Source organism: Anolis carolinensis, chromosome 1 (assembly GCF_035594765.1).
Source record: "Anolis carolinensis isolate JA03-04 chromosome 1, rAnoCar3.1.pri, whole genome shotgun sequence".
Taxonomy (NCBI): Eukaryota; Metazoa; Chordata; class Lepidosauria; order Squamata; family Dactyloidae; genus Anolis; species Anolis carolinensis.
The window spans coordinates 69,196,554-69,224,197 of NC_085841.1; the positions used below are offsets into that span (position 1 = coordinate 69,196,554).

Below are 27,644 nucleotides of genomic sequence, written 5' to 3' on the forward strand. Positions count from 1 at the left end.
CCAGATCCTGGAACCCCTTTTGTTGTGCAAGCGGACGCCTCTGATGTGGCAATTGGGGCTGTACTCTTACAACCGGTGGGAGACCACCTTCATCCCTGTGCCTTTTACTCCCGTCAACTAACCACACCAGAGAGAAATTACACCATTTGGGAAAAGGAACTACTGGCCATAAAGGCAGCCTTTGAAACTTGGAGACATTGGCTAGAAGGGGCCAAATTTCCCATTGAAGTCCACACTGATCATCGAAATCTAGAACATCTAAGAACTGCCCGCAAACTAAATCAGAGGCAGCAACGTTGGGCTTTATTCTTTGAACGTTTCAACTTCCAGATTCATTATGTGACCCCAGCCCAAACCAAGCAAGCAGACGCCCTGTCACGTAAACCGGAATACGCTGCAGGACGCAAGGAGACCTTTGAATCCCAACTACTACAACCCGAGAACTTTGCCACGCTCACAGTGGGGAACACCAAATCCACTCCCATTGGTTCAACTTCCTCTACTCCAGGACCCATCTGTGCTCAAGAAATCAGGGCTAGTCAGCAAGCAGATGCCTGGGCGCAGGACCAACTTCGTCAAGGTCTGCATTTTCCCTTTTCGCTTAAAGATGGACTGCTTTGCTATAGAAATCATGTTTATATCCCACCCGGACCGGGTAGGGAAAAAACGCTTCGTCTGTGTCATGACTGCAAACCAGCAGGGCATTTCGGACTATTTAAAACCATGCATCTGATCCTAAGGGATTTTTGGTGGCCCAAGATCCGCAGAGATGTGGAAAAATATGTCAACACCTGCCCAGTATGCCAGCGCTCCAAGATAAGAAGGGAGAAGCCCTCAGGGCTTTTGCATCCCCTTCCTACCCCATCTCGCCAATGGGAAATAATTTCTGCGGATTTCATCACTGACCTACCACCTTCCTGTGGATTCACCACGATCCTAGTGGTGGTGGACCTTTTCACCAAGTTAGCCCATTTCATTCCCTGTGAAGGTCTTCCCACGGCCAAAGGGACTGCAGATCTATTCCTTCAACATGTTTTCAGACTACATGGATTACCCAAGAGTTTAGTCACAGACCGTGGATCTCAATTCACCTCTCGTTTTTGGAAGGCACTACAAAAACTATTGGGCATAGACTCTCGCTTATCTTCAGCTCATCATCCCCAAACAGATGGGCAAACGGAGCGCACCAATGCCACCTTGGAGCAGTATCTTCGCTGTTATGTAAACTACCAACAAGACAATTGGGCTTCTCTGTTACCACTGTCAGAGTTTGCCTATAACAATGGAGTTCAATCTTCTACAAAAGAAACGCCGTTCTTTGCAAACTACGGCTTCCATCCACGTTTCTTTCCCCCTGTCATTGAAACTTCAGAAGTTCCCGCAGCAGAGGATTGGCTGCAGGAACTTACAGCGGTACAACAACTTTTGCTCCAGCAACTGGACCAAGCCAAGGAGGACTATAAACGCCACGCTGACAAACATCGCCAGCCGGGCCCCGAAATCAAGGTAGGAGATCGGGTTTTTCTGTCCACTCGCTTTCTGCCCTCCCACCGCCCTTGCCGGAAGTTAGATGCCCGTTTCATTGGCCCCTATCCAGTGGTGGCGCAATTAAACCCCGTGACTTTCAAACTCCAACTTCCGCGTTCAATGCGCATCCACCCAGTGTTTCACCGTTCCCTGCTTCTTCCGGCGGATGGTGTGCGTCCTGATACAGACCAACCGGCCCCCCCTCCTGTTTTGATGAATGGGGAGGAGGAGTTCGAGGTTGAGGACATTTTGGATTCTCGCTTTCACCGCCGCCGCCTACAATATCTCATTGACTGGGTGGGTTTTGGCCCTGAGGAACGCTCTTGGGAAGACGCCTCCACAGTCCATGCTCCTGATCTAACCCGTCGCTTTCATCAGACCTATCCCGCCAAGCCGCGACCTCGCGCCTCGGGGAGAGGGCCCCAGTTTGGGAGGGGCCTTGAGGAGGGGGATAGTGTGATGACCCATGGGCCTTGTAGTCCTGCTCAGGACATTGTAATCCCTGATGAAGAAGAAAACTTGGGTTTTTTACCTTCCCAGTCAGAACTGGAATCTTCTCAGCCAGATCTTTCCCAGGCAGATCTGGGAACCTTGCACCTGCAAGAAAGTTGTGTCCCAGAAGTATGCCAAACAAGCCCAGAGCCTACTTCTCCCGTGTTCTTGCGCCGTGAGTTTTGTAAACAACAGAGGGGTTTGGAAGCAGCTTCGCGCAGGAGTGCTAGAATTGCAGCTAAGAATGTAGCCAATTAAGACTGCTTTTCGTGAGAATCTTTAGGGAGTCTAACATCTGGTCTCAGAGTTTAGCTTTCGTTTCTGGTTCCCAGAGAACTGCTTCGGCGGGAAAGTTAGACTCTATATAGGTGTTTTACCCGCGTAGTAACTTCGCGGAGTCAATTCGTCAGCCTCCGGAGCGAGTTGTGTCTGGACAGCGCGCTCCGTTTCAAGCCTCGTTCCTGCTCAAGCCTTGTCCTGCTTTCCAGCCTTCGCTCCAGTTTCCAGCCTTTGTTTACCTACGGACCTTGCTTGTTTCCCAGGACTAAACCTTGCCTTGTATCACGGATTTTACCAAGTTATTCCACGGACCTTGTTCTTGTTCCTTGTTACCTTGTTCCACGTTTTAAGCCTTGTTTCAAGTATCAAGTTATTTCCTAGCCTTGCTCAAGTTTATGGACTAAAGGACCTTGTCATCTCCCCTCACTTTGCCTGGCAAAGTGAGTGTTTCGGTTATTGGATTACAACTTTGGACCATAATATTTCATATTAGACATTGCTTTTTTGGACTAATTTTGACCTTTCCTGAAAGGTCTGCTTCTGAACTAACTTTTACATTTATTTTTATTGATCTTATATATTTCCTTAATAAAGATATTAGATAGAATCTGGCCTCTGCGTATGGTTATTGGTGCTCTGTAGCCTGGGTCGTGACAAATACTTAGATTGGAAATACATAATATTGAAAATTATATTTTAATTATAACTATTGAAGGATTTGTTTTCTTGTCTGTTACTTTCTTTTCTTTTATTAAGTGAATTAATGGCATACAAAATATGAGAAAGCAAAATATCTAAAGATAATACAGGTATGCCATTCCTCCAACTCCCCCCCCCCCCATCCCACCCAAGTGAACTACCACCCATGACTGTTGGCACCACCCAGTGAGAAACTAATATCTCAAAAAAATCCCTACCTTTACATTAACAAATTCCTCTTGGGACTACTTTGAAATCTATTTTTGTCTTCCTTTCTAGATATCAAAATGTAAGCCTCAATTTCTTAACAGAAGTCTTCATTGCTTCCCCCCCGTATAATCAAATCTTAGGTTCTATCTCCCTGGGTTGAGTAAAGCTCAATTTTCTAATCTTACTCACTCCTTTAGCCAGTTGAAGCCTACCGCTTTGTAATACCTAAGGTCTGGCAATGCTAAGCCCCCTCTGTCTTTGGCATATATTAGATTTTTGTAAGCAATTTTAGCTTTTTTTTCCATTCCATAACAATTTGGTTAAATCCTTCATCCAATGTTCAAAAATTCTCACTCCTTTAATTATCAGTAGATTTTTTTGGGGGGAAACAGCATTAATTTATTTTTTATTTATTTCCCACTTTTCTCCCATGGGTGGGTAAGATCATCATTTTTATCACTACTATTCTCCCCATCCAAGTTAATTGAATTCTTTGCCATCTTTCAAAAAAATTAATCTTTCACATTTTTTCATAATTATTTTGAAATAAGTTAATTTTTGTTGGTTAGCTATAATCCGTAATATGTTACTCTTTCAAGTCCATGCAAAAGAATTTTACGAGAGGGTGAGTCAAAAATTACCTGCACTCTGGTTATATTAAAACTTCTGTTCGCTGCAGTGTCTTAAAAAGCTTTCCATATAAGGTTGCTGTCTTCACAGTCACTATTGTGCAGTTTTGGAAGTGTTAGGTCAGTTTATTTGCAACTGCAGTGAAAGAAAAAATGGCTGCCCCTCTTGTAACTTGCATAAAAGAAGAGTAACACGCAGTGATTTGTTTTTTGTAGGTGAAGGGTGTGTCTGGTGCCGATATTTATCAGTTTTTGAGCAAAATGGAGAATGTGTTTTGTTGAGAAAAGTGTGTATGAATGGATAGAGAAGTTCCAAGAAGGTAGCACAAATGTCAACCATGAAGAAGGATCTGGGCATGTCTAAGACTGATGACAGACAGACAGACGCAGAGGCAATTTAACCTTCTCCTGAGGGGATGTTCGATTCTGGCCACAGGGGGGAGCAGCTGCTTCATCATCCACTCTGATGGCACTTCCTCACTTCCTCATTCCAATGTTGTAAATTAGTTAAACTTGCCTCCCCACTTTTATAACGGGTACCTTATTTTCCTACTTGATAGATGCAACTATCTTTCAGGTTGCTAGGACAGCAACAAGCAGGGGCTATATTTTATTTTTAATTGATGGGTGCTCACCCCGCCACGGGCTGGCCTCAAACTCATGACCTCATGGTCAGAGTGATTTATTGCAGCAGCTGTTTACCAGCCTGCGCCACAGCCCGGCCCCATGGCCATGGCTCTGCCTACACAATAATCCACAAAATACTTGGTTTGTGTGAGATGGGTGCAGAAACAACTCACAGAAGAGGACAATCAGAAGCATTTGAACATATGTAAGCAAATTTGAACCTATACTATTAGGAAGGTTAAAGTTACTTTAAACGAAGAATTACTGATGGTTGATGAGACATTGGTTCGTTATTCCAAACCTAAGAGAAAACAGCAGAGTGTGGTATGGAAATATGCTCAAATGCCAACCAAAAAAACAGTTCAAGTCAACCTTCAGCTGGAAAATTAATACTTACAGTTTTTTTTGGTATGTTCAAGGGCCAGTATTGGGACATTATCAGGAAAAGGCTTGAACAATCAACAGTGCTTATTACAATGAGATACTCACTGAAGAGCTGAAGTCTAAATTTTAGACTAAACAGAGGATTGCTATCCAAGGGTGTTGTGTTGTTGCATAAAATACACATCCACACACCACTGCCCATACTGCTGACACTCTCCGAAAACTTCATTTTGAAGGTTTAAAACATCCTTCATATAGTCCTGATCTTCCTACAAAGACAAAGATCCATGTCTAATGAAGTGATGAAGAAGCATTTGTGTCTCACAGCTTAGCCTAAAACATGGTTAATAAAGGAATACAAAAGCCTGTTGACATATGGGCAAAGTCTAATGAAAAGAAAGGTGAGTATGTCAAAAATGATTTATTTGCTTTTTATGAAAGTTAACTGAAATGAATTCTACATCCAAAGTGCAGGTAATTTTGACTCGCCCTTGTATATGCTTTCTACAATAAGAGTGCTCTATACTAGCCACAAGAAATCCATATTCCAGTTATAACTGACCTTCAGACAGAAGCATTTTGGAATATATAGACTAGTATACACAAAAGTCATGCATGCATTTTGACAATCTGGGGCTCATTCTGAAAAATCAAGAGAGCAGCCCACCAATGCTTTTTGGCTGATGACATTTCCAACAAAACCAAAATATTAATGTCCTACTATACTATAAATTGACAAAACATTTAGGTACGATATTGGGCCTTAAATTTGATTGACCCTCTTTTGGTAGGAGGAGTCTGTATCTATGCAGTTGGATTCCCATAAGTACATAAAATTAGCCTGTTAAATCTCCCGCATATATAGTAGTCTCGGTTATCTGACTTTCGCTTATCTGATATTCCGTATTATCTGACGCACCGGCCGCATTTCGCCCCTTCCGGCAGGTGCCCGGTGCTTGGAAAGGCCTGCTGCATGTTGCTTAGGAACAGCTGCTTTTCTAGGCAGCAATGCACAGCAGGCCTCTCCAAGTCAGGTGCTAGCCGGGAGGGACGGGACACAGCCGACATAGACGTTTTCCTCTCGGCAAGCACCCAAAACTTGGAGAGGCCCACTGTGCGTTGCTGCCTAGATAAACAGCTGTTTTTCTAGGACACAAATGTGCAGTGGGTCTATCAAAGAGCCAGGTGCTTGCCAGGAGGGGAGTCTCGTCCCTCCCAGCAAGCACTCGGTGCTTGGAGAGGTCTGTTGCGCATTTCTAGGCAGCAATGTGCAGCAGGCCTCTCCAAGCATCGGGTGCTTGCCAGGAGGGAAAACCCTTGTCCCTCCCGGCAAGCACCTGGCGCTTGGAGAGGCCTGCTGCACATTGCTGCCTAGAAACGTGCAGCAGGCCTATCCATGCACCAGGTGCTTGCTGGGAGGGAAAAGTCCGCGTCAGCTGCGTCTCGGCCCTCCCAGCAAGTTACAGGCTTGGAGAGGCCCGCTGTGAATTGCTGTCTAGAAAAACAGCTGTTTCTCAGCAACACACAGCTTCTCCTTAATCCCTGCTTATTATCCGAGACTCTACTATATCCATGTGTCAACCTAATGTATAAGTCGTGGGCAGATTTGAGGCCAAAATAATGGATTTTTATATGACTTGTGAATAAGTTAAAGTTCATTCTACAGAGAAATTAAAGTGCCAGGACCACCTCAGGGGCACAACCATCCCTGGCAACCGCCTCCATTATTCCAACCTAAGATTTCGAAACATCAGAAGTGGCATCTCAGTGGAAAGAGTAAATGGGGTCAGTGCTTCTTTTAGGTTCTCCCAAAACAGACCAAGTTCTCACATTTCACCACTCTAATCAAAAAGAGAAGTGGCTCTTTTTTGTAAGTTACAGTATTCACATTGATCTGAGAATAAGCTGACCCAAATTTGGGGGGTAGATTTTTTGACTAAAATTTCTAGACTTATATATTTGTATACAGGATAAGTTTCAGTAATATATCACCCTAATGATATCACCTGAAATTTTCAGGTATGTGCTCCACTCCTGAACAAGTGACATATCAAACAAGTTCCTGTGCCACACAGCAAGATTCCAGTAACAAACTAGTGTTTTGAAGCACAAATTCATAGCTTGTTTCCTTTATGTACTACAGAATAGAGCAAAACTAATATTCAGCATGTCTACTCCTAGATTCCAAATTATGCCATTTTAGGAAAGAGAAACAATAAACATTCAATTTACTGACTGAAGAAAACAATTGTATCCTATTATGACAGCATCAGGGAAACAACTTTCACAACCTACAGGAATTCAAACTATGGGATTCAAGCTATAGGAACAGAGATTCAAAGCTTGTTTTCTGCTGCTCTAGAGACAAGGACAAAGAGCTTACTGATTCAAACTGCAGAAAAAGAAAGAACATTCTGACAATAAGAGCTGTTCAACAGTGGGATTTGCTGCCTTGGAGCATGTTGGAGACATCTTCTGAAGGTTTTTAAGAAGAGGCTGGATAGCCATCTGTTGGAAATGCTTTGATTAAGCGTTCTTGCATGGCAGTGATTTGGACTGGATGGCCCTTGTGGTCTTTTCCAACTCTATGATTCTATGAATCCATCTCCCACGATTTTCAACAGAAGACAATCACATTGCTAGAAAGTATCAGAAGAGGGAGGCTCTTGTTTCCAGGGTACTTCAAGTAGTGTGGGCCACCTATATAGAACTAAATTCACTAACAGAGAAGGGGGGGAATAATAGGAATGTATGCAAATACAGCTACTATTGAAATGCTCTTAGAAGAGTCATCATAATTAGAGATACACTTATGACAACATGTCAGAATAAATATATGTTCTGCATTTTTAGTCACAAACACTGGGCACTGAATCAGTTTGGGACAGCAGAACGAGGGGTGCAATTTTAGTACTGCTAATATTCCTTTTTCAATCCAAATTACAATCACAACCAGAAACAATCACTTGCCACTGAAGAAAATAAAAGTGTAGAAGAACTGAAAATTGAAGTGTGTGTTATATTTGCCAAAAGCTTATCAATAAATATGAAATTTTCTTCTTTAACACAAGTTCTACATTTTAAAACTGTAAGAATCACAAATCAGTACAAAAAAGGGAATCAGGGTGCTTCTAGATGTTCTTCCATCCAAATAATTAAGAAACACAGAAGATGTCATCAGCAAACACAGCAACTTGGAAAAATTTCCTAATGTACTTGCTTTCCCCTCCCCTTTCATTTACTGCATTATATGCAGCAGATGGTGAAATGGACATCACATTCTATGAAAACACTTGGGCCATGTTTTCAAATACAATGCTACAAATTCCACACCACACACTTTAAAATAAAATCAAGCAATCAAGATGCTGGTATTTTTCAAGCTACAATTTAAAATCAGAATTACAATTATTTTATAATGGTAATCAGTGCAGTACTGTGGCTTAAGAGTTAAAGGAGAACCTAATCGTTGTTCATACATGAAGTTTATTAAGAGATCTTGGGCCATCACACACACTCTCTCAACTAACCCAACTCATGAAGTTATTATTGGGATTTAATGGAGTAACAAAATTCATGTTCACTGTTTTGAACATCTGGGAAGAAAAAAGATGTAAAAGTTGTTTTATGCAGGTTTGGAGAAAGTTGTTAATACTCTTATAACGCTTGACTATTCAAACGTACTCAGTACACTAATATTGTAGAAAACTGCCAAGGATGTCTAGCTTTTTAGACTACAGTCTACAACAAAAGGATAGGGTTTTTTTTCCCTGGAAACATGTTATGAGATCAAGGCACAAGTAATATTTAAGTTATCTGAGCTTCCTGGCTACTATGTTACATCAATTTCGCTAATTTGGCCACCACACAAATACCATATTCACTCAAATCTAATGGTCACCTTTCTGGGGCTAAATTACACTGCCAAAAGTGAGGTGTGCATTAAATTTGCTGGCACATTAAAATCTTGCATGTAAACTGACCTGCACCCTTCTGTCAGGCAAGGGCTGGTGAACTCGCACAACCTCCCAACTTGCCCCATTCACGAGGTCTTCAAAACCTTCCCCTCGGTTTTGAATGAGGTCTTAGTTGGAAAGCCGCCACCCATCATCAGGGTGAGGCTGCCAATTTCACCAGCACTGGCCTGATGGAGGGTCACAGCTTCCCCTTGCCTGTCAGCCATTCTGGGGCATGCAGCAAAATAGCCGACAAGAAAAGAGAAACCACATATTACATTCAACAACAAATCTTTTTTCCCCAATGCACACCTTCAAAATTGAGGTGTACATTACAATCGATGGCACATTATACTCAGGTAAATACCAGTAATTTGAGTTCTCCAGGTAAGAATGATTAAAAAATATGGATTGAAAATACAAATAAAATTCTACCAAATAGCGTAACCTTACACACACACAAATATACATATAAACATAAAATGTGAGTATCAAAGAGAGAAAAACACCTACAGCAATAATACTTTGCTCTACTTGCATAAACATGTGAATGGAAAGTAACTTTTAATTCTGAGTCTCCGACATAAGAAATTAATGTTATATGTCATAATTTACATAATCCTTAATATAGATCATCTTGAGGCCAGCTGGGGAAGATCTTCTGAGTTCTACTAGTGAAGTTAATGCACTGTGAAAGAGACCACTCTCCATTATCAAACTTCAAATGTGGAATGCACTCCCCCTGGAGGCCCAATTGGCTCCAATGTCAGTTTAATTTAGGCACCAAGTAAAAGCACTGCTATTTATTAAAGCTTTTGACCCTTTATGACACTTCAAATGCTATGCAAGGTTTTTAAAAAACTTATTTTATTTAACTTGCATATAAATAAAGTGCTTACAGCCAAATACAAGCTATTTTCCAGGCAAATCATAAAGATTCTTTAGAAAATACGTTACTTTACGATCAGATTAGAATATTATTCTAGAGTACCTTAAGTGTTTGCACGATTCTTACATTTTAGAAAAAAGGTTATAATGTTTTAGGTCATCTACTTCTAAAATAAATCATATGAAACATTATAAGCCTCTCGCTAAACAGCTGGTAAAGTTACAGCACACAAAAATTTCTAAAATAAAATTTTCAGTACAGTACCATACATGTGAGGCCTAAGTACTCCACTAAGAAGGAGAAAGAATGAAATTTCAATGTGTTGTCGAAGGCTTTCATGGCCGGGATCACAGGGTTGTTGTATGTCTTTCGGGCTGTGTGGCCATGTTCCAGAAGCATTCTCTCCTGACGTTTCGCCCACATCTATGGCAGGCATCCTCAGAGGTTGTGAGGTAACCTCACAACCTCTGAGGATGCCTGCCATAGATGTGGGCGAAACGTCAGGAGAGAATGCTTCTGGAACATGGCCACACAGCCCGAAAGACATACAACAACCCAATGAAATTTCATTTAAGTAACAACGCTCCAATTAAGAACAGGTCACTGGGATTCCATATAAGAGATGAATAAGGGAACACCTTACTAAATAGCTGACCTGCTCATAGCACACAACTATTGATATGGGGAAAAGAACACAAGTTTTATACTCAAGAATCAGATGATTTCTGAAACCCATCAAATTGCCAGTGTTTTCATTCAGTTTTTTTTTGGTCAACTATTATATTTGCCAATGGTTTAGTAAAACCATTAACTAAGATATTCTATTAAATGACTGCTTTCTGAACACTCGTTTTTTAAAAAAAGATGAGGATGACATTCACCATAAAACAAAGGGGGAGAGAGAGAGAGAACTATAGTGTGTCAAACCTTACCACTCACAACAGCATGCTTGGATCCACAAAAATCAGATCACATGAGAAGGGATAGTGAGAGGGTATCACACAAGCCAGAAGATAGATTCACTAAAAGTATGTACTTACATCTGGATATTCTTTTACAGGCACATATAGTTTTTCTTGTAACTGTACAATAGGTCCCACAGCATCAGGTAACTCTGCACTTCTCTTCTCCGTACTACCATTTAATGTGTCGTTATACATGTCTTTCCGTACTCTGCTAATTTCTGTGGGTGGAAAAATGTATACTGTGTATTAAACATAATACATGAAAGAAAAATTAGAATAACAGTAAAATCCACTGCCTTGTCTGTGACACAAATTTTCTTAATAAAGTAGTTGGAAACTGGTGTGTAAACATTTTAGAGAAATTTCTGCCACAGTTTACTTTCTGTATATTTAAAACGCTGCCTGGTCAACAATATAGTGCCCTTGAATAAATATATACTGAAAATGGAAATATACAGAAAAATACTTGCTTCTAAATACCCTATATTAAGAAAAACTATGACAACTAGTAAATGGAATATTTTCCCTTCAAATCTGTGTGTCCACTATGACCACTTCAAAAAATTGTTCAGCTAAATAACTTCTGATTAAATTTTTAGTGATAACTAACTAGTATTAATAGTGCTGGAAGTTTGTGACATCCTATCCAACTTGAGGGATTCTGAAATAATGAGTGCAAAAAATGTAATAGAAACCATTTTATTTATAAATTTGATTTTTTTATTTATAAATTTGAATTTTCAATAAATCTTTCTAGAAACTTCAACTGATCTTGAGTAAAGCTGACAAAATAACAACCTCTTGAGACACAATCATGAATGAAATAGGTTGATCTAATGTTATATCTGGAGTCACACTGTTTTTTAAAGTCTCTCAGGTTTTGGAAAATCAAATAAAAATATCAGTCTCAGATAACACTCTTTGAGGTAAGGCTGCATCGTTATCTATCAACAGATTTTGTTTGGTGCATGTGCTCATATATAGCTTTGGTTAGATTGTGTTACACTGGATACCTTGAAATCAAATTTAAAATTGGAAAAATATAGTGTAGAGTGAAGGGGCAGGCACTTCATTTCTTCTCAAGCTAGTTTTCTTCTTCTCTACTTTCGTACTTCATACTTAAGTATGGATGTCTGTCTATTCATGATCCTCTGGAGATGCCAGCCACAGAGGAAGGTGAAACGTCAGGAGGAAATACTACTACAACACAGCCATACTGCCTGGAAACCACACAATACACCAATCTTCAGAGGTGGTTTGCTAATTCCTTTCTCTAAAAGGCAGTGTACACCACCTGGTATTCACTGGCAATCCCTCATCCAAGTACTAATCAGGGCTGACTTTGTTTAGCTTCCAAACATCAGGTGAGATCTGGGGCCTAGTTTGGCTGAAATCCAGTTGTTGTTTTTTCTTGGGGCTGCTTCTCCTAGATGCATCTATAGGGCTTTTCTAAAGACTGGGATTTCCAAAGCAGGTAATACCCCACACCCTCTTCGTATGTGACACTGTCTACAGTGTTCCCTAATTTATCGCGGGGGTTACGTTCCAGGACCACCTGGAACGTAAGTGAAAATCCGCGAAGTAGGGACACTTTATTTGTATTGTTTACAATCTCACTGGCAAGTAGCGTCTCTGTCCCCTCACTGAGGTGAAAACAAAGCTGCTTCAGCCTCCTTTTCTCTCCCTACAGCTTCTCCTTCTTTCCTTCTCCTTAGGAAGTAGAAAGAGGGATTTATAATATTATTTTATGACTTATACTATTATTTTAGTATTTATTAAAAATTGTAAAACAGCAAAAAGTAAACCGCGAAGTAGTGAGGGAACACTGTACACATATCAGAATAACAAAGACAAACAAACTGCAATATTATTTTATTTTATTCATTTATATCCCACCATTTCCCTAGAGCTAGGACAGGGGAACTGACACAATTAAAAACATATGAACACATGCAGTTTTTTATTGTTAACATATGATTAAATGTTTCTACAGCCTTTAGACATATCCATTAAAAGTTATATTACACTATTAAAACCAATTCCAGTTCGGTTTTAAAAGACTAGAAAAATAGGGAATACTTCAAGTTACAAATTATTCCTAAATGCTGGCTATCCTTTTATAAGTTAAAAGACATTTTCTCACAAATTATACTGATAGTTAATGTAGTTGTTGTAGGCATGGTTTTCATATTCCCTGTAATTAGGCCCTATGGAAAAAAAATAACTGCAGTCCTCTGGACTAGCAAAGTTTTCAAACACTATTCAAAGGCTGCCCCACAAAGAGAACTTTACAGAAGCCATGCAGGCTGTATGCCTAGCTTATGATTGACCTTGTGATTGTTGTTGAAAAGGAGAGCAAGAAACAAACCAAATCAAGTACTTGTTCTAATTCAATTCTTACTTGATGTGCAAAATGAAGCAAGTGACTTACTGCTGACCAGCTGAAGGCTACTCTGTTTTCACACAGCTCTCTAATATGTAACAGGATTCAACAGTGTTTTTTGATGCAAGGCGTTTATGCCAATGATGAGGAACATGTGCCCCTCCAGATGTTGAACTGCAACACCATGGGTTAAGTAGGGTTGATGGGGCTTTCGAATTGCATGAATTCCTTTTACTATGCAGCCCAACAAAAATATTTCTGGAGCTCTTGGTTTTTAGACCTGTTTCTGCGGTTTGGAGCATTGATTCAGAAAACTGCATTGGATAATATAGTTGCTATGATTTTCTATGGGTGAGCAGATGGCAACTGGTAGATGGCATATGTTCTATATCTCCAAAACTAGAGTTGATAAGCAAAAAAACTGGTGCCATTTTTGGAATTAGCACATCAAACGTATATGGAAACAGGGCTACCATTTGAGGCACCATAATGTGTGCTGGCCAGTTCTTATAAGCAGAGGGGAAAGCTATGAGTTAAACCTGCTGTATTCTTTTCACTTCAGTCCAAGCGTCAACCTGCACTGTGGTCTAACTTTTCTGAAACACATTAATAGAAATCTTTGAAAACCACTCCAAACTGATTTGCAATGTTATTCTGTGCTAATCGCACTATAGGGCTGTCTGAACTACAACATCCTCCAACCTATAATAGAAATTCAACTGTATTTTGCTTTTAAGTTTGTTCTAGTTGAGATATTCGATCTTTTTTCAAAAAAATCACACAAATAAGAACATCACTCAAAAGGGCAGAAACTTCTCTCTTTATTATTTACTTCTGAGTGGATAAATTGGTGCAGAATCCCAACAATATAAATATCTTAGAATATTACTTATTTCTATGACAGTTTCTCTTCTCTCTCTAAAGTCATCAGTTTGAACTAGTAATAATTCTGACAATGGCACAATATCCCCTACCTACAGATACGTATTTTAGCATCCCTGTTCCTTACTCCCTTTTCACAGGCAGATGTCAATGTTTCTTCTCTTGGACTCTCGGCTTTCTAGATCTACTGAGTTCATATATGGTTGGGATCAGGAGTCCTCTAACTTGAGTGCAGGTTTTAAAGAGTTTTTGTACCCATGCAAATCCCCATGAACCAACTACAATCTTCTCTTTTGTCCTGATACTGCTGTTTGGTGTTCATGATGACAGACATGCCCTGATGTTCAGAAACAGTATATGTGAAGAGTCATATTGATAAAATATACATGCAGTCTCAATTATTTGCAAAATAATCCAGTGTAGTTTCTAGGGGCTGATAACTCATCTGGCCTGCATTAGATAATCTGTACCACCAGACAGTTGAAGATTTTATCAGGGATCTATCAAATGCCCAAATATAACCCACAACATTCATTGAACATTCATTGGGCCCGGGCTGTGGCGCAGGCTAGTGAGCAGCCAGCCAGCTGCAGCCAGCTGTAACAAATTACTCTGACCAAGAGGTCATGAGTTCGAGGCCAGCTCGGAGCCTATGTTTGTCTTGTCTTTGTTCTATGTTAAAGGCATTGAATGTTTGCCTTATATGTGTAATGTGATCCGCCCTGAGTCCCCTTCAGGGTGAGAAGGGCGGAATATAAATACTGTAAATAAATAATAATAAATAAATAAATTGAATATTGTAAGCTAGGAGTGGTATCATATTACAAAAGTATGGTTTGATGGACTCCATCCTCAGAATTTGTATGATCATACAAAGCAAAGTCATCAGTAGCCCCCTTTCGTTTCGTTTTTGTTGTTTTGTGTTTCAAAGAAACTTTGAAGAAACAATTTGCTTCAGAGAAGCTACACTGGATTGTAGCAATGCAATGGGCTCATTATTCTTGAGCATATTTTTGGTTTGTGTTTAAAATGTAATTTTCTGGATTTGTAAATTTTCTGGATGATGTAAATCAGCCAACTCAGGACATTACAGAATAATTTTATTATTTATTTACTTTATTTCTACCCCGCTCTTCTCACCTTGAGGTTGAGAAGCTTTGGCAAAAATTACAAATTTTGGGAAAGAAATCAATGCCACAGTTTTACAATAAACACAATACATCATTAAAATTAATAAACATATAAGTTACAATTAAAACCAGTTTAAACATGTATCCAAATCACCAATTCTGAAATCACCATCCTGATTATTGGAACAGCACTGAATGTACTGACAAATTGGACACAAGATCACAAAAGCTGGTATCACAGCAAGGACATACATTTAACTGCTACTACAATAGAGTCTCACTTATCCAAGACTCGCTTATCCAAGGTTCTGGATTATCCAAGGCATTTTTGTAGTCAATGTTTTCAATATATCATGATATTTTGGTGCTAAATTCGTAAATACAGTACAGTAGAGTCTCACTTATCCAAGACTCGCTTATCCAACGTTCTGGATTATCCAATGCATTTTTGTAGTCAATGTTTTCAATATATCGTGATATTTTAGTGCTAAATTCGTAAATACAGTAATTACAACATAACCTTACTGCGTATTGAACTACTTTTTCTATCAAATTTGTTGTATAACATGATGTTTTGGTGCTTAATTTGTAAAATCATAACCTAGTTTGATGTTTAATAGGTTTCTCCTTAATCTCTCCTTATTATCCAACATATTTGCTTATCCAACGTTCTGCCGGCCTGTTTACGTTGGATAAGTGAGACTCTACTGTAATTACAACAGAACATTATTGCGTATTGACCTACTTTTTCTGTCAAATTTGTTGTATAACATGATGTTTTGGTGCTTAATTTGTAAAACCATAATCTAATTTGATGTTTAATAGGCTTTTCCTTAATCCCTCCTTATTATCCAAGATATTCACTTATCCAAGGTTCTGCCGGCCCATTTAGCTTAGATAAGTGAGTACTGTATTTGATTATAGAGCTAACATTTTATTACATGTAGTTATGTTTTTGAAATTGTCTATGACATAACAATGTGATCCTCCTGTAAGAACCAGTACAATGAAAATGAAACAACTTAGACCAGAGAGCCTGAGTTCAAATTCATGCTCAGCAAGGAAGCTCACTTATTGGCCTTGGACCATCCATCCTTCTTGGAATAACCCACTACACAGTAGGTTTGTATTGCGCACAAAAAAGGGTTAATCTAAGATCCAGAGAGGGGAAGATTTTTTTTAAGTAACGATACCTCCAATGTTCAAGGTATCTACATTCACTGAAAATAAATCTGATGTCAGCTATCTTTTAAAAATGCTAATCTGGATAATGATGTTTTATATTTTTATAGAATCTAAAATGAGCATGCCTCCAGCAATTGCATTTTCTTTGTATATCCAATTCATAGTAGCTGCAAGGACTGGCTTGTCAGTGTAGAAACTGACAGCAGCTTTCTAGCTACTTGGTAACTCTCGTGTTTCAGTTCCACAGTTTTATGCTATAAATGCGGCCTTGTGCAACTGCATGACACCATCAACCAAAATTTGTGGATTCGTAGTGGACTTTCCTTGTGGTGAATTTACATAACTGATAAAAAGAACAGTCACACTTTTGTTCATAGACTAAGGCTTATTATATGCATTCCTTTCACATGTTAGCTTCAAACAAAGCAAGCATTTGGGAATATGTGAGATTTTTTTAGACTCACCCAAAGCTATACATGATGCTGACACAATTGCTAACTGTATTATCTAAGTGTCACCTCTTTATACTACTGTACTTCTAAAACCCAAATGTAGCATTATTGTCAAAACAACTTCTAATATTAAACACTACTGAGTTTAAATACTAGTTTTTAAAGAAAAGAATCAAGTGAAGTCTCTCTGCTTTAAAAGTCAATTATGTAAAACATAATAAATTATGTGGTGTTTATTATGGGTTTTGTGAGAATACTTTAGCCAGCAATGTATAAGTTGAAGGCAGGTTTTGGGACCACATCATAGATTTTGATGTGATCCATTTATAAGTCAAAGCGAATTTCTATGGAAAGCAGCAGTGACACCTCAGAGGACCACCCATCCTAGGCCATTTTTTGCCTAGAAATTCAAAAAAGCCAGAAGCCGTATCACACCAGAGAGAGTAGAGGGAGTTGGTGCTTCTTTTAGGCTCTCCTGGGTTTGACTAATTTTTCATCTTTCGCTATTCATGGTTTCTTTGTTAAGGTACAGTATACACATTGGGCATTTTAAGTTGATTTTTACTAAAAATTTCTAGCCGTAGACACGAGTATATAAGGTAAATTAAAAAAAACTCTTATTTCTCTCTCCAAAGAACAAGAGCATGAAGTAGAGTTCATCACCTCAGGTACAGCTTAGCACTGGCCATGCTCTTAATCAGCTCAGTCCCACCCACTCTCATGTACAGTAGAGTCTCACTTATCCAAGCTAAACGGGCCGGCAGAAGCTTGGATAAGCGAATATCTTGGATAATAAGGAGGGATCAAGGAAAAGCCTATTAAACATCAAATTAGGTTATGATTTTACAAATTAAGCACCAAAACATCATGTTTTACAACAAATTTGACAGAAAAGTCTGTTCAATAAGCAGTAATGTTATGTTATAATTACTGTATTTATGAATTTAGCACCAAAATATCATGATATATTGAAAACATTGACTACAAAAATGGCTTGGATAATCCAGAGGCTTGGATAAGCGAGGCTTGGATTAGTGAGACTCTACTGTACTTCAGATAAGCAGAGAGAAAAGGAAAAGTCAAAATATACCTAAGGTACTTCTGAAATTAAAACAATTGTCTAGGAATTTTCTTTGTGAAGAGGTAGTGTAGCTACTACAAAAATACATCCTGTCAGGCACTTGAGCTAAAAGCTCAGGGTATGTATACTCAGAGATGAGAATTTTTGAACTAGGGTTCCATGAGAGGTTGTTAGGTTTTCATTGTTACAGAAAAAATGCTCTATTATGTGTAGTGCCATAATCTGTCAGAACTGCAAAAATGTATCAGCATATATTACATTACAGATATCACAGTACAGATGTAAAAGATTAAAAAGTTTGCAGATTAAACAGTTTCCATCTGTCAATTATTTTGTAACATCCAATTTCTGATTATGTGGGCTAGTTTAGGAATCAACAAGCCATTTTACTGTATATTATCTCTACTTATTTAAAGCAACATGTGTAGGAAGGAAAAGTTACACTTCTGTAGTAAAGGCTAAACCTGTCTGAACTAAAGCTTCAATGTGCCATGTAAATACCCATCAGCACCAGATCCCATCTGTTATTGGAAGTTAAGTAGCATCTGTCCTGGTAAACACTGGATGGGAGACTGAGGCAATATTTCAAAGGAAGAAACTGGCAAAACCATCTTTGAGGATTGTTTACCTAAGAAAATCCTGCAAATGTCATGGGTCATCATAAGTTAATAGGCAATTTGAATGAACATACACATGCGCGCGCACACACCCCTCTAATCCTTCACTCTAATAGTTGCACAACTAAATAAAACACCATCAACAGATTCAATTTCTATATCTATAGGGTGTCCTAAAACTTTCCATAAATAGGAAAATTTAAGAAATCATACTTTGTTTACTTTATATTTTGTTTTAAGTTATCAAATATGCAACATACAATATGGTGGTAAATTTAGTTACAGTTTCCCTTTTTCCCTATATATAGTGACTTCTGAGACACACTGTATATCTGTATCTATAAATATCTAAATATAGACATGAATGCAACTATATTATTTTACATTGACTAGCAGTAAAAAGGCAAAATGTGAACAAGACATGGTGACCCTTCAAAGCTATTTCAGATGTTCCTGAGGCATGGTTGCAATAAGGACCAAGGAAAAGGTGGCAATGCTAAGGCACTCATTGCTAATTTATATTAGCAATGCAGAAGGAACTTAATAAGGATTCAATATTTTTCAAGAATCTTGGGATTTCAGAAGCAGCCCTGGGATTATTCTTTAAAATAGGTGAGAATTATGTGGCACACCAGATTTTATTCAGATCCACAAGATTTTCCCAAAGTTCTCAAAAGCTCCTTAAATGCGCTCCAATTTTAGCTGCAGAGATGAAAAATTCCCCAAAATGACAAATGAACCTTGAGGCATTCAAAAGCAACGTTCATCAACATCCCCCAGTCAGAAAAAATACCTCAAACCAGAAATAATTCTATTTTGAACTTCTGTCAAAAAAAAAAAAAAGCCCAAGCGTATTGGTGAAAAATCACCCACTCCCATCATGGCTGCCCACAATGTATTCAAAATGTTTATCCCATTCCAACTACTTTAAACTTTTTTTACAATACATTAACTTTGTTCAAAACATGCATTAAGGAAATTTGCCAAATGTTAACAAATCAAGTAGATGACATAAGGATTTTTTTCATGTCATTTTGAGATTTAGAAATGTTTTGTTTTATATCAAGCTCCGACAACATTTTAGTGAAGTTTTCCATCTTTCCAGATGAATAATATCTGAATCAAATTACTTATATGTTATTTTACACTTAAAAAGAACTTCCAAAAGTAAATAACTAATTTCTAAAAACTATTTTTATTCAAGTGGAAAATAAGGATTAATTTCTACTGTTTCACGTTGTATCCCATTCACAAAATAAATGTTCAAATTGTATCCCATATTAAACAAAGGATGTTTGTCTAGATTACTTATCTAACAGGGAAAAAACTACTTCTAATACTGACAAAATGTTATGTACTACATGAAACTTATTCCTGAAGACAGACTAGCATGCCATCGTTTATCTGTACGAAAATTAATTCAACTGAGAAAAATGTTAGCTAATAATTGAAATGCTTTAGATCAGGGGTCCCCAAACTTTTAAAACAGGGGGCCAGTTCACGATCCTTCAGACCGTTGGAGGGCCAGACTATAGTTGGCCACCAAGCAATAATAACTAATAATAATAACAACAACAACAACAATAATAACAAACAGGGTTGAAAGTGACCCTTTCGGCCATTGAGTCCAACCCCCTTCTGCCTCTGTGCACCGAAAGCAAAAGCAAAGCACCCCTGACAGATGAACCCAGCCTCAATGTTAATAATAATAATAAAGAGGGTTGGAAGAGACCCCTTGGGCCATTGAGTCCAATCCCCTTCTGCCTTTGTGCACCGAAAGCACAAGCAAAGCATCCCTGACAGATGGCCACCCAGCCTCAATGTTAAGAAGGAGGAGGAGGAGGAGGAGGAGGAGGAGGAGGAGGAGGAGGAGGAGGGTTGGAAGAGAAGAAGAGGCCCCTTGGGTCATTTATCCCAACCCGCTTCTGCCCTTGTGCCGTGGGGGCCAGATAAATAGCTTCGATGGGCCACATCCAGCCCCCGGGCCTTAGTTTGGGGACCCCTGCTTTAGATGATCATTTACAATCTCAGTTAGAATGTCCACATTTAATGTTGGAAGTACTGCCAGTGAACAGGACAAACTTAAACAACAAACATTCAATATACAGTATAGGCTCACATTAAGTAAGCTTTTGTGTAGAAAAATACAATTTAGTTTCTGAAGACAATCAAATTTTAATTAATTTATCCAATATTCTGCCTCTAAGCGTAGTTACTGTTAGGTTATTGGAAATATAGGAGAAAGTCCATGAATAGCTGCAAGCTAACAATCTAGCGATCAAGTAGCATTATGTCTGAACTGTGCTTTAAAAATTGCAAACTGCCTCCAAATTATTTAAGCAGTAACAAGATAGCATGCCAGCACAGCGCAGAGTACACATCATGTTATTTTCCCATAGCATAAACAGACTGCTGATTTAGAGAAAGCCTCTGTAGTGTCACACTGTTAGACAAGAATTGTCTGTAGGGTAAATATTACCAAAACACAAATGTGTATCAGCTCATGTCTAATACACATCCATTTGTCTACCATCAACAATCTCTGACGACACACAAGGTAATTTTTCAGTATATATTTCTATCAGTCATAATCATTATCTATAGAAACAGCAAAATATCAAATTCCAAATGCCTACATTGTACAGGTGGTGAATGACTATCATGGGGGGGGGGGGGAGACTTCATAAGTAATGTTCAGCATGCTCGCAAAGGAGCAGTAATCTCTCGAGTACTCATAGTTCACTCATTCATTTCTAAGAATACAGTATGAACTCGCCAACTTACAGGACAAGTATTGATGGTTTCACCTACTCACATACAATAAAATGTTCTCTCTGGGAATTTTTCTCACTTCCTGGAACAGAAAGAAACTATAGTATAATGTATTTTGTCAGCAGATATGACAAGTAATCTAGCTTAAAGGAAGAAGACAAAGATCCCAAATTATTTTGGAAGATTATTTATTACTGGTGGCCTACTAACTGAACAATTAGCACTCCATAACACAGGGTGTACTTTTTTGCTTTTATGTAAAAATAGTTATGACAAGAAAGGACATATATAAATAAAAGCCATTAATAGAACTTGTTGTAATCATTGTACTTTCAAGCAATTTCCAACTTACAGTAAGATTAACATATCATGATGTTTTTTGGGAAGATTTCTTCAGAAAGGATTTGCTTCTGTCTTCCTTCTTTGAGGTTAAGAGAGTGTGGCTTGCCCAAGATCACCTAGTGAGATTTCAAGGCTGACCAGGGATTCAAATCATAATTTCCAGCATCATAGCCCATGTTCAAACAGCTACATGTATATATTAGATGTGTCTCTTTACTGTTCAGTGTGTTTTCATTATTCCAAGTGTGAAAATATAGACTCATTTTCTCTGGAGATTTAAGGGACCAAAAACTGTAAGAGAATTCGAAACAAAGCTAAATATTTTTGTGAGGAATTTCTCATGACCTTTTTCTATTGCTACATTTGTGGCCTAGTGTGTCCCTTCCCCTTCACAAAAACACGGGGCTTCTTTTCTCTGAAGGATTTGCAACATATACAATGACAGAATTCTCTTTCCTGTCACAATCAGCTAAGTGGCTTCAATTCATGTTACATTCTAGCCTTCAACTGAGAGTAACTAAAAACCAACTTGTCTGACTCATGAAATATGCATTTTCGTTACAGAAATGAACTTCCTAAATATGCTGTCTTGAAACACATCAATATGAACTATGTGAAGCTGGAAAGCAGATAATACTGTCTCTGTACAAGATGTCAAAATGCTGTTCCCTTTAAACCAGCAATAGAATACTACAGCTGCTGATTCATTTCATTTTACATTCTAGGGAAAACAGTTAATATATAGAAGATCACAGAAATTATTCATTACAAAGAACTCTGCTGATCCAGGTTCAAATCTCTATTCTGCCAATGTTCCACCCAATACGGAAATGCTCTCTTAACCTACATTAATCAACACCATTATATAGGGGTGGAGGAGGCACTTTTATGTCAAGGGTCGAGACATCAAGATATATGGGTAGAGCTCTAACTTGCATAAGAATTCTGACTCAATTACCCAACAAAAGCAAAAACGAAATGTCCCATACACTACTGGGCTTTGCCAGGAATTGATTTTTCAATGGAAGGATTAAACACTGCATTCAGTTCTAGTGGTATAAACAAATATCTCAGCCCTCGACTACATTATAAATGTTTTCTGTCAACTTAAAACTGTTTTAATACTTTTTCAAAGTGAATCAGTATTATAAGCATGAAAATGAAAATACAATTAACACCACTGGTGATATGGAACAAAAACTTTGAATATGTGAACAGTTTACAAAATGACTTACAGGCTAGAAACAATGTCACTTTTTAACAAACATTCACTGTTCTTAAATGAAGAAAAAATAATAATTGTTTACCTAACTAGAACTTCTGTGAGAAACATGAAGGGGTTTCCTTGCCTACTATCTGCCAAAGACTGGCAGTGTAATTGAGACCACTGCTGACAGCTGTTTCTTTCTGGAAATACTTAGCAGCTAATACTTAAGTGATTGTGCCGGTCCTAAGACCACCACTTTGAATAGAACTCATTGAGAATAAGAAAACCTAGCAAATACCCTATTCCTACCCTGTTTCCCCGAAAATAAGACATCCCCAGAAAATAAGACCTAGTAGAGATTTTGCTGAATTGCTAAATATAAGGCCTCCCCTGAAAGCAAGACCTAGCAAAGTTTTTGTTTGGAATTATGCCCGCCAAACAGAACACCAGAGCATGCAGGATCGGTAAATGTACATACCATAGATTGCTGTACATGAAAATAATGGTAGTAACAAGAAATTCTTGATAGGATTCACAGTTTGTCTGGTTATGCTGGTTTGTGATGATATCTACTGTACAATATATAATAAATGTTCATTTCTTTTGTTCAACAATAAAAGTGAATTCTTCTTCATGGAAAATTAAGACATCCCCTGAAAATAAGACCTAGCACATCTTTGGGAGAAAAAAATAATATAAGACACTGTCTTATTTTCGGGTAAACACGGTATCATTGTTGAAATTGAGTCATAAATGTAAAAAAAATCTTCTCTCAGAAGTTCATTTTTAGGCAATCTTTCCTTCCAATTCTGCAATTTCCACTTGACTAACAGTTTATGATTAAACAGATCATCTTTCTTGTAAAAATGTGCTACACTACATAGCTTATTATATAAGAATAGTAAGGGATATGTTTTCTCCAATCCTAGAAGCAGAAGTATTTTGAAAGATCCATTCAACTTTGCTAATGATGCCTAGGAAAAAGCCGAACATGGGTGACAGCATTCAGATTAGATTTTTAAGTCATTTCCCACAATACACTATGTTGATAACGGTCACAGCATGCCCTTTTAAATTGTTTTCATCTAGGTTAACCGATTTATGTGAACCTGGTTCCCTAGATGAAACATATAAAGATACTGAACTGATGGGTAACTCATTGACTTTAAAGGATGAAAAAGAATTTTGGAGCAAGTGTACATGAGTTTTCAGAAAGCAACGTATTATGCACAAATGCATGTTTGAAGAAAAACTACAGGCCAAAGTTTATAATTTGCTAAATACTGAAGCAATTTGGAATAATTTTCAGAATATATGTCTTGAAGATTAAATATACCAACTTCCAAACTGTTTATGTTAACAAATTATTAAGTATGAAACACTATGGAATACATCTGTTAAAGAGATGAAACCAACACTTTTAATACAAGGCTCAAATAAATTCAAAAGCTACACAAAATACAAATTCCAACACAGGCAGTCCTCAAGTTAAGAACAAGATAGGTTCTGTAAGTTTGCTCTTACACTGAATTTGTATGTAAGTCAGAACAGGTACATTGGTAAAGTGTAACTCCAGCTACACACCACACACACATATTCACACACACTGATACCTTGAGTTAAGAATTAAATTTCTTCTGTGACTGAGCTCTTAACTCAAACTGCTCTTATCTGAAATCAAATTTCCCATCGAAGTGGTATTAATTTGTTCCACCCCTGACCCCCCCCCCATTTTTGTTACGTGTTTTTAAATAAGAAAATATACTTTATAAATTGCAAATAATGTATAAATGCAGCATTCAGGTGGAACAATAAGTAAAGATAGATCAACTTTAAAATGGCAAAAGCACAAAGTTGTGGCAAGTAAGTACAAAGTAAAGAGGCAGAAACATCATTTTCTTCATACTGTACTCATTTCAGCCTCCTTCCCTTCTCTTGATCTCTCTCCCTCTCCCTCTCCATGAAGCCAAACATACCTGGAATAAAAACCGCAAAAAATCAACTAACTCAAAATTACGCAAAGCGGACAAGAACAAAGCTGATAGCAATCTCTCAAAGCATACAAGAGGATGAGGCAAGAGGCATGGAGGTTGCTCCCTTGAAGCCCTAAAGCCCTGTACCCCCTCTGGCGCTAGCTCTTAAGTTAAAACATGACATATGTAAAGGCAAAATGCAGGCTGAGCAATCGCTCTTAAGTTGGGATGCTCTTAAGTCATGGTTTCACTGAGTGTGTGTGTGTGGGGGGGGGGGGGGGGGTGAGACCAGGGTTCACTTTGAACAGGATAGGGAAGGGGTCAACATCCCTGTGGTGTTTGTTTTGCTGTCTATGGCCCTGTTCAGAAGATTTTACCTCAAGTTTTTGTCACTGAGAAATGAATTTTCAAAAATGTGGCTTCTTTTGGAAACAAAGATTGGTGAGAAGGCTTCAGTGGAGAAATCTTTTCCCCATGATAACTCTTTCAGGTGTAGATTTCCCTTCTTAGCAGTTGAGATTGATTTCTCCCACTTCCTGTTGTCTCGCCCCTGTTCTTAACTATGAGTCATGTATAAGTTGGATGTTTTTGTAAGTCTGACACTGCCTGTATAAGGAAACTGCACAATGATCATATTCAAAGATTTCCCTCCACTCCTTTTGGGGCCCCTCTTATTTCCAAAGACTGTGGAAATAAATTAATAATCTCTTTTTTCAAGCAATACCTTATTATTTCAGGAGTCCAAGTTTCTGTTAACTAATGAATGCCATGTCATGTCAAGGTCTGAGAAGACAGCTGCTTTCATCGGCCTAGTCTATCAATTTGGTTTTCAAACATGGCCATCAAATGAGGCCTGGAACATCATGTAACATGACAAAATATAAATGCTGTACGTAAAGTGTGATGGCATCAGATGTCTATGAATATGGTTAAATCACCATAGCAATAATTAATTTCATTCTGGTCATCAGAATGATGGCACCCTCTCCAGGAAGCAGTAGCTGTGGCATTTTGCTCTTTGGGAGAAATAAAACTGCAAAGCTTTCCTTATGCAAAAAGCAAAATATGCTACCAGACCAGCTGTGCAATTATATCAATCCTGTCACTCACTTGCAATACTCCAACTAAAAATGGCACTGCCTACTTGTGCTCAAACTTCCTGCTTCCATGTGTACAGTCTTTTCTGCAGTTTTTCCTTGGCCTCAGCATCAAATTCTTCTATCCCCAAACTCCATTCATTTCCTCAGCTTAGCTTTCTATCTACAGAGTGCACTCTTAAATGTAAATTCACATAATTGCTTGCAAGAACAAATTATTGCATCCTGCCCCAAGAATACCACTGATAGAGGGATGTAAAGAAGTGTGATGTTTTAATTTATGGATGACATGTTTGGTTGATTTTGTTTAAACAGTCAGGTTTGGCTATGTTTAAAATGGGTAAGTATTAGAGTTGATAATATGTAGGAAAAGGTAACCAGTTCAGCATTCTAAGGCAGGTTACCCTAGCAACGGGGGCGGAGTTAACCACTGTTTGAAGGGAAAAAGGAGGGACCGTTTTAAAACCCAGGCAGTCAGTGAGAGTCTGTAATGATGAAATTACAGTGAGGACTGATTCTCAAGTGGAGGATCAGGGTGGCTCAAATGAGGGAATTTGAGTCAATTCTGAAATAAGAAGAAAGTATTTTGGAAGTTAGAACACCTCAACATCTATTTGTAACAGTTATTTAAGTGCCTCAAAGAAGTTATTGAACCACTAAGCTTTGTACTTGAAATAAACTTGTTTTGTTCTTCAAACCATCTAAGTCTCTGTCACACCTATATTCAAGCTAAGCAACGTTACCATCTGAAGTAAATAAGAATAATTAAAAAGAGTAAGTATCCTCTGCCTGACATCTCCACAATTGGTGGCCAGAGCTGAATAAAGCATATTTATATTGGTGGCAGCGAAGATAGTTAAATATATAATAACATAAGTGATCAAAAGGATTCCTCCCTATCACATCTTTACAAGGGACTTGACTGTATTTATTTATTTAAGATATTTATTTCTCCCTTTCTCTACCCTGAGGGGGACTCAAGGCAGCTTACAAACAGCACTTGTGCAATGCCTTGGGCATAAAACACAGACATGAATAAAATTATTAAAATTTAAAAAGACATAAAAGCATAATTAAAATACATTCCAATATGAAACACGTCATCCAAAGACAAGTTCTAAAGCTAACAAATAATACTGTACACATGTTTATTTAAACATTGTTTAAATATTGTTTAAATTAACACTTCTGTTCTCTAAAGAAAGATGTTCAATTTATCTAATTTAAATTTAAATGGTATATAAACTCCTGCATCACAGCAAGTTTAGAAAAAGGAGACAAGATGAGAAATAGTCACAAATCACTTCATGACAAATGTATTCATCTTTTCTTTGCTTCAGCCATTTCAATGCCACATTCTTTTTAAACAGACTATGAAATGACCAGCACACAAACTTGCTTAGATTATGTTTAATCAGTCTACCATACCCTATTACTACTGCAAGTCATAAAAGCAGTAAGGCTTACAACAATAAGATTCATTTCATTCTGATAAAAACAATTAAGTGAGGGATTATCATGTATGTATCTGCCATACTAAAGCCACGTTTGATTAAACTTGCATAGTATCACATGCACTATGTTTTCCCAATCCTGTTCTGAGGAAGAACTGAAATCAGTAAATCTCTTCTTGAAGGCAATCACATATTTGACAGACATGGTTTAGAAATGATTCTGGGTACAACTAAGGTTAATGTTACTCCTTTCCACACACATCCACACACACACCCAATATATAATAATGAAATTTACACAAGTTTGCTTAAAAGAACTACAGAAAAAGTGTAAAGCATTTTAGATTGCAATTAACCATATGTACCATCCAAGACCTCTAACAACCACAGTTTATTACCCTAAACAGCCCTA

At 38.1% G+C, this 27,644-nt stretch overlaps 1 protein-coding gene across 6 annotated transcripts in view; it reads right to left on the reverse strand.

Moving 5' to 3' along the window:
* qki (QKI, KH domain containing RNA binding) overlaps positions 1–27,644 on the reverse strand; it is a 183,095-nt gene that overhangs the window by 132,255 nt on the left and 23,196 nt on the right. For all 6 annotated transcript variants that reach the window (XM_003215756.4, XM_008123135.3, XM_008123123.3 and 3 more), the window contains exon 2: positions 10,733–10,875. In XM_003215756.4, the coding sequence (XP_003215804.1) occupies positions 10,733–10,875 (143 nt within the window). The remainder of the gene's footprint in view (positions 1–10,732; positions 10,876–27,644) is intronic.